This window comes from Lethenteron reissneri, chromosome 46 (assembly GCF_015708825.2).
Source record: "Lethenteron reissneri isolate LAM-NWPU_2019-01 chromosome 46, ASM1570882v1, whole genome shotgun sequence".
Taxonomy (NCBI): Eukaryota; Metazoa; Chordata; class Hyperoartia; order Petromyzontiformes; family Petromyzontidae; genus Lethenteron; species Lethenteron reissneri.
The window spans coordinates 8,581,426-8,599,073 of record NC_083824.1 but is presented as its reverse complement, the minus strand read 5'-3'; the positions used below and the strand labels follow the sequence as shown (position 1 = coordinate 8,599,073).

At 47.6% G+C, this 17,648-nt stretch overlaps 1 protein-coding gene across 3 annotated transcripts in view; it reads right to left on the bottom strand.

Annotated features, from left to right (window-relative positions):
• Positions 1-1,713: 1,713 nt before the first annotated feature.
• LOC133354038 (sodium/potassium/calcium exchanger 2-like) overlaps positions 1,714-17,648 on the bottom strand; it is a 72,498-nt gene continuing 56,563 nt past the window's right edge. For all 3 annotated transcript variants that reach the window (XM_061570585.1, XM_061570584.1, XM_061570586.1), the window contains one exon: positions 1,714-17,475. In XM_061570585.1, the coding sequence (XP_061426569.1) occupies positions 17,226-17,475 (250 nt within the window). In that variant the 3' untranslated portion in view covers positions 1,714-17,225. The remainder of the gene's footprint in view (positions 17,476-17,648) is intronic.

Here is a 17,648-nt window from a genome sequence, read left to right as displayed (position 1 = left end):
TAATTAAGTAGAACGTGTTGTCTATGTTTATTTAAAGTTGCGCATTTTGATGTGACGTCACATTTTTCAACCCCCTCCCTCTATCGTCACACATCGTCACAAATGTTAAGGTCTTTATTTATACAGATTCCTATTTCATAGTTAAATATTGTAGAATAAATCTTAATGGCAATGTCTCGCTCAGTCGAGCATTGCAGCGGCTCTCATCTCTTGTTTTACATCCCAGAGGCAGTGGTGGAAATTCCACGTTGCTATGACGAGGACAGGTCTATCTAGAGGACAACCACTGTTGATTTACCCCCCAAAGTGATATTTTACCTACTCTAGAGGCATAATAGGTTGAGTCGAAACCATCTGAACAACAACAAACCTTGATTTAAGAGGACACAAATGCCTGATTGAGGACTCCATTGGCGTTGATGTCCCGACTTTAAATCCAGTGAATGTCCCATTAAACACGCCAATTGTTGGCGCAAAACGTGTTCGGCGTTCCACCGGCATTTTCCACGTGTCAAGCACTGAACCGTGACCAATTTAGCTTAAGAAGCATTTGAGTTTTTCACAAGTAATTCTGCTTCTGCCCCGTGTGCTTTATTTATTGAGACACACGGCCCAGAATCCCGTCTCTCTCTCTCTCTTTACTGCTGCCAATTACTTTATACGAGCCCACCGTGGCTACAGTGTGTCTGTAATAAAGGGGCATCCTTTTGGTTTACAAATGATGGGTTTGGCTCGAAATAGGACGCAGTAATGGCGCATTGATTAAGCAATTAAAATCGATTCTTTCTCTCAAAATACAAGCGTAAAATGTCGTGTTCGAAATATAAAATTTGCAATGTGTACTCGATGCGTTTTCGGGTTGTACCGCTGTGTTTTGTTCGGCACGATGTCCGAAGATTTACTGCACGTGCTGGGGAGAGCTTCTGCTGTTTGTTCCCTGAGATTCAGTTCCTGAAGCTCGATCCCAGCTCGTGGTGCGAAACGTCGGACATGGTGCCGAGCAACGTATAGTGGAACGGCCCGAAAACACACTGGAGAGGCGCTTAGCACCAACTATCAAAACCTGGGCTGTAATAAATTCAGAGGTCATTAAAATTGTAAACGAATCATACGGCTAATGTTACCTTTAGACTAATGCAAATCAAATCATACAAACTATAGATATAAAAGCCAGCAAACAGGACAAATGATAGCAATGCATATTATTGACTGATTTAATTCAATTGTGACCTTAAATAGTTGCAATGGCATCGCAATGCTGGGATAGAGTGTTGTGATCGCCCTTCTATTTGAAAAACCCACCAACCCTCTTGATTTCTGTCTGTTGAACATATTATGGGCGCAGTACCTGGAATGAACACATGCTGTCACCCATGCCGTACCACAGAGGCGAGGCAGCCTGAGTCTTAGTATTGTCTGCGGATGATATCATTTCACTGTGATTCACAGAGTGTCGACAATTAGAGACGCCGCCCACACTATGTGGGTTGACGGCGGAGTGCCGTTGGTTGGCACTTCCCCATGCTGGAGTGTGAAATATGTATGCGCCCAAGGTTCTCCCTGAGCAGGTGGCACATCCAGTTCACGTAATAATCCTGGGAAAGTCTCCCCAGCCTCGGTGTAAATGCGAGCACACGCGCGCGCGCGCGCGCAATGAATTAATGACGACGCCACTCCGCTCATGCTTTTCCGAGTAAATCTCCACGCAAGCGATTTGATGCAATAGGTAATGTCTCGTTTATTTGTTTACTCGGCAACGTACGCGTTTCATTTCATCGCATGCAACTACAGTATAACAAGTATGTCGTATAAATGCACGCTTCTCTCAAAACTGCTGTTGCATCTCCGTAGTGATTTTTACGTGTCGTCATCCGTATGTTGACCGCGGCATAAAAAAAACAAACGACAACAATAACAAACAGAAACCCAACAACATTTCGCGATGAAGTGAGCACTCGCACGCCGACACGTATTTATTAACCTTCGGCCAGTGAGGAGGGGCAGACAGCTCTCAAATCTCACAGGCAGCGCCATCTCCCCATCTCCCTCCTTGCACATCATCAGTTGAGTGGCTGGCGACTGGAGACGAGACGAGCCTGGCCCGTGAGACTGGTAATCACTCAAGCGCTGGACCGCGCAGAGCTCACAAATGTACAGCAGATGTATTGTGAACTGGTTTGTAAGGCGGAGAAGAAGAATAGCTCTCTCTCTCTCTTTCTCGATTGTGCCGCAGCTTGTTTGGGCATCATGTCTAGCGTCTCGCATCCACGCACTCCCAGAGGGAACTGTCCAGCGTTCAGCCAACTGAACAACTGAAAGCAACTGAACGCTGGGCACTAACCTCGAACAGCACGCGGTACAACCAGGGGAAAAAAAAATAATACACACACATCGGAGAGCTCCGTGCATCCCAAACGTGAAACAAAAAAACAACTTAAGCAGTGGTGAGGGTTGGGGAATCATTCCCGGAAACGTTTAGAAGAGGGGGGAAAAAAGTTGTAAATAAAAAAAATATATAACAACAGTGACGTCATTTTCTTGGTTCTTTCGGTAAAGTCACGTAGAAGGGAAATAATAAAATAATAAAAAGAAAACATAATAAAAGAATATGTTTAATTTTTATTATTTTATTATTTCCCTTCTACGTGACTTTACCGAAAGAACCAAGAAGATGAATCCCTGCAGTCACGAAAGCATTAAATCGAAAAGTAACGTCATTATTTGATAACGCAGCAATAAATTATAAATCTTCGCCGTTCTCTTGGAGATTTCACAGCTGCTGTTCTCCCTTACTCTGGGGGAAAATCAATGTCACATACACACGTGTCACGTCTTCGTTCCACAACAAAACAGTGCCATTTTCCCACCCAGAGTAGTCAAACGAAGGTGGATACATTTTACAAGGTGGGGGGAGGGGGGTGGGGAGACAAGAACAATGATTTCCACGTCGTTAAATTTTCACAACGTGCTTCGTATTGCAACCTTCTCGAAAAGCATATCGCTTCTATTATTATTGTATCAGTAAGGGTGCAAAACTTTAACAACGCAGCGGGGAAAGTGTCAAAGGGGCCGTTCATAAATGACGTCACGCGATTTTGGACGATTTTTGACCCCCCCCCCCCCCATCGTCACACGGCGTCACAAAAAGTCAGACCCCCCCCCCTCAAATATGACGTCACAAAGCTCTGCCCCCTCCCTCCCCCCCAAAAAAACATGCTTCAAATCGCTTTAAACTATTGTCATTGTAGTGCGTATTTAATGTGGCGCTGCACTCTGATGTTGTAGGAGAAAACATTTATTAAAAAGTCTATTTATGTAAGTAGAACGTGTTGTCTATATTTATTTAAAGTTGCGCATTTTTACGTGACGTCACATTGCTTCAAACCCCCCCCCCCCCTCGTCACATCGTCACAAATGTCTGACCCCCCCCCCCTAGGTGCGTGACGTCATTTATGGACGGCCCCTAAATACAATCACGTTTTCAATATATTTGTGTAAATTTGCATAAAAAAGCGCGCGAACATGTCACAGAATGATGGCCTCGATGAGAACAGAGAAACGTGGCATGGCCTGTGGGTAGGCAGGGCGTTTAAAGAATGATTATTACGCATCAAAGACAAAGACCCCCCCCCCGCACTCCCTCCCGCCCCACTCCCCGTTTAACCTTAACAGACTTTTGGGACGAGTACTATTAACGAGCACCTACGAAGGCCGGCACGGAACACAAAGGGGTGGGTGGCCAGCACCACGCACGCCACAGCAGTGACTCAATTTAAGACTGAGTCGACCTAAGGGAGGCCCAGCAGCGGTGTTCGGACAATCGTCGCTGGTGTTGGTGGCCGTGAGCGGACAATCGAACTCGGCTCGTCTGCTCCGTAGCGCAGCGCGCTAACTGCTGCACTGCTGCTCATTCCCACGCACCAATCATAGCACAACTGTAGACCGATGTGTGCGGGCATGTCAAATAACCTCCACAAACAGCGTGGTGTGAGCGTGTGCGTGCGTGGGACGGGCTACATCCAGCAAAATCTTCTTGCATACCACGCATTGGCATGTTCTGTTTACGTGACAACCCTTACTAGCTGGCCGTTTCGGGTGGTGGCGGGTTTTAACGACACTTTCATATTTTTATACGCGATCTAACCCAAAAAACCCTCTATTATAGATACCACGCAGATTTTTTTTAATGTACGCTGGGTTTTATACGATAGGACCGAGAGCTCACGGCTGGCAATGCTGCCAATGGGGGCCTCAATTCTCTTTTGGCATTCGGAATTCAAGCCAAGCAGAAGCATTGACCTCTTGGCAGCACATGGGCGACGTCGTTCATTGGAGCGCACACACACACACGCGCGCATGCTTGCGCAGAGAGGGAGGGAGGGGACTGACAGCTTTTTGAACACCGAAGCTTTGAACCCCGTGCCCTTGGTCTCAGAAATCAATCGCTGGGCGAAATATTGCGCTAACCCAGCACAGCCTTGAGACTTTCCATCAATATCGGCCAATCGGGCCAATAGATACTGAACGAGGTCGCGAGGAACCCGATCGGAATGGAAGCAGCTGCCCTCTCTGACCGCCAAAACCCGCGGTGGACCGCATTTGATGGATTGCGAAGGAAATTGATTGTAAAATTACTTTTTTTTTTTAATCAAGCCGTCTATTAATTGATCCGTGGCACAACCTGCCGCTTACGGAAGAAGGTTGACAATATTTTTTTTATTTTACGGGGGGAGGCGGGGGGTGGGGGGGGATGTTCAAACTGCACGCGGGATTACAATCATCGATCTGTCCGTCAATATTCAACGGCGACATCGCCTCGCCTTCCCTTCGTGGCACGCGATGCCCGAAAAGCACCGAGGGACACGTGACGCACGCAACGCACGCACGCACGCAACTTCAGGCTGAGTGCAATTTCGCGTTATTGTTTTATGTTGTTGTTGTTGTAACATTCTGAAATATAAGAGCGGAGTTGGTGGTGGATGCCTTTCCGCACCGCGATCTTGGTAACCCCGCGTTCAATTGCCGCCCACGCACGTCACAAAGTAGCAACCGGTGACTGCATTTTGCCCGCGCCTCCTCAAATGAAGGCTGTCACTGGGGAGGCAAAGGCAGCCGGGAGCACATGGTGCAGGCCCACATTAGCCTCGGAGTGCCGAGTTGAATTTGACAGGTGCTCGCTGAGCATATAGAAATGCTGGATTTTGTCTTTTACATAGTTTGGTTTGTACTGCTGAGATGCAAGAATATAACACAGGTTGCATGTATAACGCTTATTATTGCAGAATGGCTCTGGAAGGACCCTGCAAATCTTTTTGTGCCCATCCTCCTGCAGTCCACCTACCCCATATCGGTAGAGCCACATCACAGCGTCACACAAGAGTTAAATTAAACAATGTTGTCAGACTCCCCCTCCCCCCCATTGCATTATGGATTTGTCCCAATTGAATTGATCAACTCCTTAATTTTCTACAATTTATATGCGTTTTACATTAATAATTAAGCCAGCCACGTCTGGGTAATCGCCTGTGTCGCAGTACATTAACTCTACCTTTGCCACAAAGTGAGAGCCCATCCTGAATGCTGTGATAATATGCGTCAATATACATATACACAGCTGTCCGAGCGCGTTCCTGGCATCGACAGGAAGCAAATTGTGAGTTTTACGGATGAAAAGCAAACGCACGGGAACAACACGGAGCAGCCGGAAGGCCAAAACCAAATCAAACACGTGGCCACGAGCATGCGGTGCCGCGCGCGGGGGCAGCCTCGTCGGATGCGTCACGTCTGTCACGTCACGTCTGTCACGTGACGTCCGTCATGTCACGTCTGTCATGCCACGTCTGTCGAACCCGCAAGCGTCCCGCGGTGGTCACGGCGCTGCGTCGTCACGTGACAACCGGGCACCGCCGCATCGATCCGACGTAACGCGAGAAGACACGTTTGCAAAAAAAAAATTATGGGGGAGAGGAAACGATGCTGACGACGATGATAATGGTACAACATAAACAGGTAGTTTACGTTCGCAGGTGCCCTGACCTTGTTTTCGCCAAGGTGAGTGCAGTAATCAAGGGGGGCGATCCTGAGCTGCTGCGCCCGCAGCGCGACGGGGGACTTGGGGGCTGGGGGTGGTGGAGGGCTGGCGGGAGACATGCTCTAACAAACACGTGCTTTCCGGCGATTTCAGATTTCATATTAAAGCGATCAATCATGACGCGAGCCACGCGACGCGTAACGAACGAACGCTTGGTGCACAACGCGCGCACACACACACACACAACACGCACGTGGCGAGACACCGGTGCCTTGCAGGTTGCGCAACGGTCCTCGTGCTCAAGGAATAAAGCATGCCACACGACGCGCGCGCTCGCTCGCACGCACTCACGGGCACGCGCGCACCGATTATTCATCACTGTGCAGGCAGAGCACGCAAAACCGACGAATGGGAGACACTGGAACGTGCATGCAGAGGCAAGGGCGAGACCAATCTTGGGAGGCAGCAGTTCGATCCGCTCCGCGATGCCGTGATGAAGGATCGGTTCGCCTCGGCTGGACTCCTCGACTCGGTTCTCTCTGACAGAATTCTTTTCCCCGAGATTGCACCACCTCCTACGGTCACATTCGGGAGGAATCTCCCCGGAGAAAATCGCCAGCGGGCGATTGTTGCCACGTGAACGATGGCCTTTTGACCGAATCGCCCACAATGCGCCCGATCTCGTCGGATCTAGGAAGCTAAGGCAGCGTTCAGGCTGCACGATGCTTGGACGTGCGACCACCGTGCACAGCTGACAACAGCGCCGCGCATTAAAGATGTGTTGCACAGACCCGCTGGTGCGTTCGTGAAAACAGGGAGGGGAGCATCGATGTTGCTCATCAAGTTTTCAAAAATGGTGGGGGTTTTCTCGGGGTGCTCCGGTTTCAATGCCGCAATGCCAAATATCCGACGGACAGATATTGACAAAATATCGCAATGCAAGGGGCCCCCCTCCTTGTGTGAAAGAGCATCTCGGGAGAGTCTGTGTGATGGGCCCTTCTCAATAACTCAACGACACTTTGCTGAATTTGTTTAGCTTTTAACCCCGCGACGATCGGAGCGTAGGCGCCAACATGAATCGGAGCGGACAGAACTGTCTCCCTCAACCGCCGGTCTCGACGCCGAGCCGCTGAAGTAACAATGACAGAGTTCACATCTAGGGCACGGTGCACACGACACGATACATTATTTCAAGTAGGAAAGCGTAAACAGGCAGGGACATTAAAACAAACAAACAACCAACACGCAATGTACTAATACTCAGGACTTGCGTTACTCGAGTTGAGCGAGAGAGACACAAATGAACTAGAAGCGTTGGTTGATGAACTGAGCAAAAACGTGAATGATTTATGAGCTCTGTTCATCCATGAAATGGGTGGTGACGCAAAAACACAGTGGGCGGACATTTCTCTAAGTTTACATTTAAAATGGGAAGCAAAGGAACATGTTTCAATTAAGAAAGATGGTCTTATGTAACCAACCTCCTGGCGCATTTATTTAGTTTTGTAAATCAGCAAAACTTTCGATGGTGCATTCAAATCCCACGCAGTATCCGCTTAACGTTCTCAACATTGTCATTATCATCATCATCATCCCACTGGGATTAGTTTAATGAGTACCAGCTGGTGAGGCTGTGCCACTTGGTGGGATATCAACAGTAGCTGTCCTATGGACGACATGGTCTCTGTCAAAGAAATGTGAAAAATGACTCGCTTAGAACCACTAAGCGGAGTCGAACGCTCGTTTAATGGATACTCAGTTGGTCAATGAGACATTTTGAGATAAACTTTTTTCTAACAAAAGACACAATTCTTATTCAAGTGTGCAGGGCACCAACACTGTGGTCCAATAATTTCGATTGGTCTGTTAACCCATCTAAGGGGACACGTTGTATGTGACCTGCTAAAGAATGCGTGTTGCAAGTCAACCAAACTGAAATCAAAGAGCAGAAAGATGCCACCTTAAGTGCAAACCCAAATTGAATACGATGGTTATTGAGCAGTCATTGTCGATCAGGCTGTGATCATCAACTAACTCAAGACGGCCACTGCATTGCGCGCTTTCAGATGTGTTTCTGCGGCCGTCTGGAACGCTCTCCCTTCCGATATTAGGAAGCCACTGGACCTGTGCACTTTTAAATAATCTCGATTTGAAAGCTAATTTCCTTAGAACTGCTTTTTGTGTTTAGTTTGTTGTCCTTCCCTTGCACCTCCGCATACCTCGGTTGGCTACGTACGGTGCGAGAGAAGTTCAACATACATACACAAATACACTTGAGAACTCGGTTAAATCGCAGGCGGATTTAAACCGATGATCCTAGCAGTGCTGCTCAAGCGTTTCGTGACTCCAGGGCCACGCGTGCACCTTGTGAGGCAAGATGTAATGCAACGGAATAAAGTGAACAACAACAACAAAAAACTGAAATGAAAAAAAATAAATGCACGACCGTCCGATTGAATAAACAAAACCTGTATCAGACGGAAATCAAAACCTTCAAACGGAGGTCACAGCTGTTTGCTGATGTGGTGACGACAAGTTGTATACAGCGGGGAATGCGTTTTGATGCTGTGGAACATACACAACGCGTCACTCGATGAACCGCAGACGTCGAAAGAACCACATCGAGGCCCAGGGATATCGTGGACTCTCTAGCAAAGCTTCGGGGGCAACATCGGAGTGTCAGCGACACGAACTAATACAGAGACAATGTAATGCTCAATAACCCAAATGCGTTGACCAGAATGCAGCATGAACAGGCAAACCTATTGACAAATCCTACGACTACCGGATAAGATACATCGTGAATAGCATTCGCTTTTTTTCGTATATATTTATATCCGTTTCTTTACGCGAGGCATAGCAGATTACGATTGTTGGTTTTTTTTCTTTCCCCGACGGCCACACGTCACACGGCAAAAAACTCAAAAACAAAATTGCGCGCAGCATTATACGACGACGAGTCGGGCAGCAGTCAACTCTGACACGGCGACGCGCGCCACGTGCAGTTACTACTTCTTGTTCTTCTTCACAGAACCAACCGTAACTGTTTCGGAATCGCACATTTTTTTGTCCTCTTGACAGGAGACCTTTTCCTCCTCTCCCTCTTTACTCGCGGGGAGAGGCGGGGGCCCCCCTAACCACCCCGCTGTGTGGCTCTCGTCACGCTCGTAGGCTCGGACCCCCCCCCCTCTCGTCCCCAAACCCCGCTGATAAAAGAGCATGCGTGCCGGAGGGACTTTGTAATTATGAAACGGGCAATAGAGCCGTATGAAATGTTCAGACCCGAAGGGCGCCGCACAAAGTAGGTCACTGGTTTCGCATGCCGGTGGTGCACGCGCTCGCTCGCTCGCTCTCTCTCTGTTCGGGTTTCTTTTTTCGCGAATGATTTGGTTGTCCCTGCCAAAATGTGTTGCCAAAAATATGCGCACGCGTGCGCGCGCTCTCCTGTTGTCATGTAAGCAACAACAACAACAAAAAACATTCGGTCGATTTAGCACCACGGCCTTTAAAGGGATAAAAGGATGTGATAGGTGATGTGGCCAACGGCACTTCGTCATCTTCTTGGTTCTTTCGGCAAAGTCACGTAGAAGGGAAATAATAAAATAATAAAAATAAAACATAATAAAATTATTCTCACGACGTTTCGGCCCCAACGCAAGCAGCCGTCCTCAGGTGAAGAATGAAACACCACCAAGCTTGGAGCGTATATTTAAGCTGGGTTGGAGGGGGGAAGAAGAGCGCCTTGACAAAAGAATTTGCATATCAAGAGGAATTTAGCATATTTATGGAAAATGCGTAGGAGGCGTAATTGACGAAAGTGTGCACCGTTGCGAATGCATGCAGTATCACAAAATTATTTATGTCATATTAGGAGGAATATCCGTGGACAAAACTGCCACCGAGCAACGCTTGCCACGTGAATGATGGCCGATGACAAAATCACCCAGAATTCTCCCAATATCGTCAGATCTCCGAAGCTAAGCAGGCTGGAGCCTGGACAATGTTTGGATGGGCAACCACCGTGTACAGCTGCGTACAAACACCACGCATTAAACAGATGTTGCAGACCTCTGCAGGACGATGTGTTGTACCGTACTATGCTCCAAAGTCTATGCGCAACGCCTTCGCCAAAACCACACTGACCAGCGTGGCGAAGCATGGTCAAATAACTCCCACTGCCGCAGAGGTCGCAATCGGGTACCCGATACCCGTACCCTACCCGATACCCGGCTACCCGTACCCAGCCGGGTACGGGTACACGTTTGCGACCTCTGCACTACCGGCACTGGCGAGGCCCTCCTCCTCCAGCAGTGGACTGACAAAGGAGCCGTGCGCGGACGTGGGAAGAATGACCGTAACGGGTTTTGAATGTTGGGAAGGTCCTGCAGGAGGATTTAGAATCAAGCATTGTTTTGTTTTGTTGTTTTAGCTATCGGCATTGGTGGTTCGTATTCCTGTAATCCAGCACTCTTGAGAGGCAATGGTTGGTGGATCAAAAAGCTTTGCGAGTTTTGACAAACTTGGCCTTGGCTGCGAAGCAGTGGCGTAGCAACGACATTATCAGCTCAGGGGGTGCGGCAATCGGCCAGGCGGAGGCCCCCGATGCCGCTCTAATTAAATCAAAACGAAAACGCGGAACGTAAAAATGGCCACATTTTCATGAAAACAAAAACGAATGAAACCGCGATTTAAATAGGTCTGTGTTATTTTACACTGTTGTTGACAAACATATGTCATGATGGTTGTCAAAGGAGGCCTCCACCAACTCATAGCTTTGGCCACGGGGGTGGGGACAAGGTACCCCCTGCAACCCACGCTAGTTACGCTACTGCTGCCAAGTCACCGTCAGATGAAAATGCGGATGTTGAAACACCTACTAGTGCGACAGGGGGGCCACCTGTAATTGAGTGTCAATGCTCCTGGTGGATTTTCTCCACCCACCCCACCCCTACCACACACACACGACACAACAGAGCATCTCGCAAATTGGATTTTCCAAAAGAGAGAGTCACGTGAGAGTCGCGGTTGAGCATTCCAGGAATGGGACGCGTGGACATCGACGCACCGCCGTCGCTGTCACGTGCAACGTCTCCGTTCACAACGACGAGAGAAAATATTTAAGAAAAAAGAGTCTTTGGTCAAAAAAATGTAGAGACCGGTACAGTTACGATTGCAACGAAGTGAAAGAGAGAGAGAAAGAGACAGCGAGGGTCACTGACTCCTTCGCCCAGAGTTGTGTAGTGCACTCACAAACCGTGGTGGTGGTGGAAATAAATACAATACCCACCCCCCCCCCCCCAAGTAACTCTTGCCTTGCATAATAATAATAATTCCCAACAGAACCCATCTTTCAAATGACATGTCATATTCAGAGGGGAATAGGTGCGGCCCTGGTGGATTCTCGCTCACGCCACACTTAACCCCCCCCCACAACCCAAACCACACGCTCGACCTGCCGATGGTATTCACTTTGTGACGAACCCAGTTGATCCGTACCACTGGGTGGATAGAGGGAGAGGTGCGGGGGGGGGAGATGGGGGGGGGGGGGTGCGGAGGAGAGGGGACATCGTTTCAACCGCCGCGCCAGGAGATCGAACCGGCGACCATTCAATTGCGAGTCCCAGTGTGTGTGATTGCTGTCACACCACGGCAGACATCGTATTACTTGTGTTACTATTTGGCAAAAAAGTTGCATTAAAAAAAAACAGATACTCCCCCACCCAGCCCACAACAATGGCAATGCAAATACAGTGGTACGGTATAACCAATCACAAACATATGTTGATAAAAACTGGCCTCTGCAATACTGGTAATTAGTAAAACATTAAACAGTTTAGTGCATTATATTGCATCTTCTTCACTCGTACAAATCAAATAGTAATACGTCTTATTTCTGGGATTTGATTCAAATAATAATGTACACCCACACAAATATCACTCTCCTATTCCGTACAGATCATTTGGCTGCATCTGTGGACTGCTGCCATTGGCTCATTTATGAAATTTCCGTTGAGTAACAGGAAGCTAGATTTGAAGCTTTCGTGACTGCAAGGATTCATACTCTTAGGATTTTTCGGTAAAGTCACGTAGGTAAAAAACATTAAAATAATAAAATAAATGAAAATAACTCAATTAAATCACGACGTTTCGGAGGCAACACAAGTCTCCATCCTCAGGTGGGACTGTCACAGCTTAATGTAATGTATCAAGGGAAGAGAAATCCAAGAGACAAGATCTTAAATACTGGTTAAGGGGAGGGGGGAGGAGCTTATCTAAATGTGGCAGTCAGGGACTGGGAGGGTGGGGGGGGGCTAGAAGGGAAGGTATAAGTGAAGAACCTCCACATTCTTTAATTGAGTTATTTATTTTTATTCTATTATAATTTTTTTACCGACGTGACTTTACCGAAAAAAACCTAAGAGTATAACAGGAAGCTGATTGACTGCCAGCTGTCGTTATAAATTCAAACTGCACCCCACTGGTAGCCAATCAGCCACCTAAACGTCACAACAAACGGGCCAATGGGCATGCACCAATCAGCCCACGAGACGGCCCAAACAAACGGGCCAACGGGGCACGCACTTTGAAAATTCTCCAAACGCAACCTTAACTAATGTTGGCAATCGTGCCTATAACCCTCCTATGGTTTACTGGCTCAGAAGAATGCTAGAAAATAAACCCCCCCCAAAAAATATTCACGCAAATGTAAATATGCTTTCATATACAGTCTTTTTTTTTTTTTTACAAAATTGTATAAGCTGTATACGCGGTATAACGTCGCATATCCGACCATCAACATATCCGCCCCGACCAATTTTAACCGTCACAAATCACACCTTGCGCAAACAAAATCCGCGGCCATGCGTTCGTAACCTCCCGCACATTCGCTCACTTCTAAAAGCACCGCCAAGCCATGCTTACTTACTCTTTGTCCACTAACTGATGTGAGCGCGGTGGTGTAACTGTCATCGTATGTACAGGTACTCCTCTACTTACGACAGAGAGGCGTTACGACGACCCCATCGTAAGTCGAAAATATCGTAAGTCGAAGATGGCCTAGCCTACCCAGGAGTCTTAAAGAATGGTGATAATTTAGCAAAACAGAGCAATTTACAGTACCGTACTGTATAAACTATATACTGTATGCATTTATTAATTACAATACTGTATTGCACAGTAAAATGCAATGTAAGAAAACAAGGTAAATTCTTAGCCTGCCTATATGAACTGCAATTTAATACAAAGTTTTTTCAGGAAACAATCCTATCTGCTATAAAAACTTTTAACATGCATTGAACATATCGTATCGTGGCGACCTTAAAATTAAATCACTAAAGCTATGTATCATACATGCACTGAACGTATCGTAACGTATCATATTGTACTGTACTCGCCAAGATTCTGTCCGTCGTCTGCATACTTGAACGATGTTAAGGGTTGTTGATGGCAATTTCGTCGTATCGCTGTCGCCATCGTAAGATCGAAATATCGTAAGTCGGATCATCGTAACTCGGAGACACCTGTACATGTTCACATGTCTGCGCTTAGCCGAGGGTCGGATGTGTGACGCTGTACCGTAACGTTTCCTCAGCAGCTATTCTGTCGACGACACACATCAAGTACACTTTTAAAATGGAAGACTAATTTAAAGTCATTGGTTATTGACCCTACTGAATCATTAAATACTTTTTACAACGTTTTCATCCAATAAATTACTTTTATATAATGTATGTGTATATATATTAATGTATATTTTTGCACGAATAAATCAGCTGATGAACACTGGACAGGCCGCTGCCCCGTGTCCAATAGAGCAGAGGGGTAGGGTTTTGGGGTTCTCGCCTCTGTGGATGGTGATATTTTATTAAAAGTGTTGACATTTTTCAACGCTAAACGAAATCGTATAAATATTGTATTTACGCTGCACATGTGCACACGCGCTGCATTAACAGTATAAATACGGGTTCATTATTTATTTCTGGCTTCATTTATTAATTATCACTCGGCTAAAGCGCTAAATCTCGTTTTATACATAAATACTGATTATGTGTGCAGGTGTGCGTGTATATATAGGAGCCGCTTTGGTGAACTTATGCAATGCATACCGTGACGGATACAAATTATGGGGATGGTTTTACTCGCTGTCGCTGGGATGAAAGTAGTATCTCAATGTTTCAGGCAACTGGCCTTCTTCAGGACGTACTGAGGTTTTAAAGTGACGGTGTCTTATACCGCGCCTCCAGGAGTTGCACAACGCGAGTCGGTCGCCGTATCTGGCTGAAGGACCGAATCCCTCAGACCGAATTTCACTTCAGCGGTTGTTGGTCTGCATCCTTCATGTCAGAATTCAGGCCCAGTGGAAATGCAGAAATACGTCGAGACGATCGATCGCTTGTACGTGGCAGAAATATGTCGATTTCCCGTCGAAATGTTAATTATACAGTAGAACCCCTCTTAACGATGACCCCTGTTAACGACTAATCGCTGACCGACGGGCCTCCACAGAGGCCAATGTGTTCGCTTACCGACCATCCCGCTTTTAACGACGAGCTGCTGTAGGTACAGAAAATTCGAATTCATGTATTGATTAAACACGTTTCTTTTAAATTTCGTTGTACTGGTGACAATGACAATAAACGATCTATCTATCTATCTTAATGTTATGTGTTCATGATGTTGTCGGTATCTTAACGTATTAATATCCATTTTGAAATATTATGAAGTAGGTTTTTTTGGCTGAAAAAGGGCAACTTTCGATGCTGTCAGAACGATTTAAGCCTTTAACGTGTATTTCCTATACTCGCTTAACGACCAAATCACTTAACGAGCGGTTTCGTGGAACCGATTACCGTTGTTAAGAGGAGCAGGAGGCCTTCTGCTGTATCAGCGACGCGTCCGCGACCGTTGGCTCTCGCGAGCCTTTTTTTCTTGAGAAGAACAAAAGTCTAAACTAAAACCATTCGCCACGTTCGACGAAGCCTCGCTTCACGAAGATAGCAGCGGCCCCGGCTCACGCGACAGCAGCTACATGCCTCCTGGGAAATCACGGAAAGCACAAAAAGCCGTGGATAAGTCGCTCTCCTCAAGACTCGAGTTCGGCTTTGGGTTGCTCTCAAAGTCGACTCGAGTAGATGAGGTCAGTCTCACCGAGGGGCCAATGAGACCTCAGAGGTTGAACAATTCCAAAGGTATCGCAGGAGATAATGACGGTGGAAGATCGTCTCGGTGAGTTTGCGGTTGTGTGAGACACTGAGATGCCACGGTAAAAACAAAACTCTTGTAATTAAAAAAAAAAATTGACAAAATCTGCACAATGTGTCTACATCAGGCATGCATGCCATAATTAATTGACCGCAATTAATTCTTACGCCCACGATACGTGTGTAAGAACCTATTAAATGGGTTCACCGTTCATTGAAAGTTGGATTCTAATTATTTGCAAATAAGAATGATTCGCAATTAGAAAATGGAGCGCACAGAACTGCACATAAAAGACAAAATAAACGGTAATTAACCCTCACGAGTTTTCCAAAATGAGGCAAACAAGAAATCAATTCTCGAATGAATTCGCGACGCTGATTCGTGATAATTCAGGGGGGATCGCTGGGCGGAGTTGGCGGCGTTGGGTTAATCTTTTCACGCCTAGCGTTTACAGCCTATAACCACAGTGTCTCTGTTATATACTGCATACACAACAACGTGCACACACCCCGACTATGCACCAAGTCACCACCGAGTCCTGGAGTGGCCTGAATGTCGGTCCAGGCTTTGCCGTGGCCACGTAGGCCATAGGGTTAACAATGAGGCCCTCATGCTATCGTAGCCTCTTCCCCGCATGCCACTAACATTCTTGCTACTCTCCTGGACGTATTTTTGCTTATGCCCAAGCGAATGTTAGCCGGAAAAAATCTCCTTATCTTAATTAGAACCAACACTCTCCACAGTTCTGCGGGACACGTTTAGCAAAAGGCTCCTTCAGGCACCGAACAGATTCATGATTTTTGCCGACCCGAAATAAATGGAGATCCTGATCTTAATTTGGAGGAGCGCTCTGTTCCACAGTGCGAGACCTGTCCACCAATCGCCAGGTCCGTGCAGCATGCAGTGGCTTCATTTGTGTACTTGAACGGTTGGAAAGTGTTTGTAAATACGGATGCCAGACTGTAGTGACGGCGGTTTCGCGAGGACTGGAATGGGGGAAACCCCCATGATCAGGTGTGTAGCTGTCACTGGCAGCCTCTGTCAGATCGATTCGAATTGGGTTCCCGGGATGATTTTCATCTTCTTTATCCCGTTCAATCCCCGATCGAGCTATCGGCATCAGCGAGACAGAGTGCGTATTCAGATCTCGCGCAGAGCAGTGCATCTCCGTGATTAAGTCGAGTAACCCAAATGGTAATCGGCAGACTCATCGATTACTTCAATAATGGAATACCCCAGCTCCTGCCCCCCCCCCAAAAATAACCCCTAAGATTGTTATCGTTCATTACAGTTGACACCGCATCTTTACTAAACTATTTATCTTACCAGGTAAGGCCCACTCAGCTATATTGCTCTTTATTCAGAAGCCACCTGGTCACAAATGATTCACAAATGAAGTGGCTTATCACGTGGAAATTTATAGCAGCCAAATACTCTAAATGCGTGATGTTCATTACAAATTTGGAGGGAAAATCCGCACGACCACGGGGAGGACATTCAAACTCCAAATATACAGCAGACGTCAGGGTCAGGATCGAACCTACGAACCTTCTGCATACCAGGCGAGGTAGTTAACATCTCGCCACCGCGACGGCCTTTAACCCAGCCTGGCCCACTCCGCTGTCACGCTCAGAACCAGTGACGACACCACCACCCATGGACGCTCCGGCCATGGGGGCCACCTTGCGCAACAACCGAGGGCCCGATGAGGAAAAGGGGGGGGGGGCGCGCCCCGCGCTGACATCGTCACATCACCTAGATGGATAACCCTTCTCGGCCAAAGGATTGACATCGCTCCCCACGACGCCGCCACGGTTACGCGCGACATCATCAGGGAGGGGGGGGGGGTGGTGGTCCCTGCGTGGGTGTCAGTCCGCAGCCGCCACCACCGTCTCCGCGAGGGCGCGGCGGTGAATCCGATCCACGACCGATTCCACCGGAGGTAGCGGCGGCGGCGGCGTGAGTTGGGGGGGGGATGGAGGTGGGGACGTCGTCAAATTGTGATGGGGCAGGACAGGACCTGCAACTCGAGCAGGACACTGAGCACCAGGAAGACGAAGTAGAGCAGGAACATGGAGAGGCCGAGCAGCTTGCTCATGCGCCAGCGGCACGCGGCGATGGTGCCGATGACCAGCACCAGCATCATGAAGAGCAGCAGGATGGCGCAGAAGAGGCCGTTGCTGCTGACGGTGACGGGCGCCAGCCCATTGATCAGCGAAAAGAGGAGCCACGGCAATGGAAGGCTGTGGGGGGGAGGGGGGAGCGTGGGTTTGTGCACGCAGACACGCACGCGCGTGCATGTTTTGTAAAAGGAAAAATGTGTTTTGATGTTGTTGTTGTTGTTGCTAATTTTGATTGTGTTTGCTCGTCGCCACGTGACTTTCTGTTCTCGAGCTATAAGCGGAATGACTGAGAA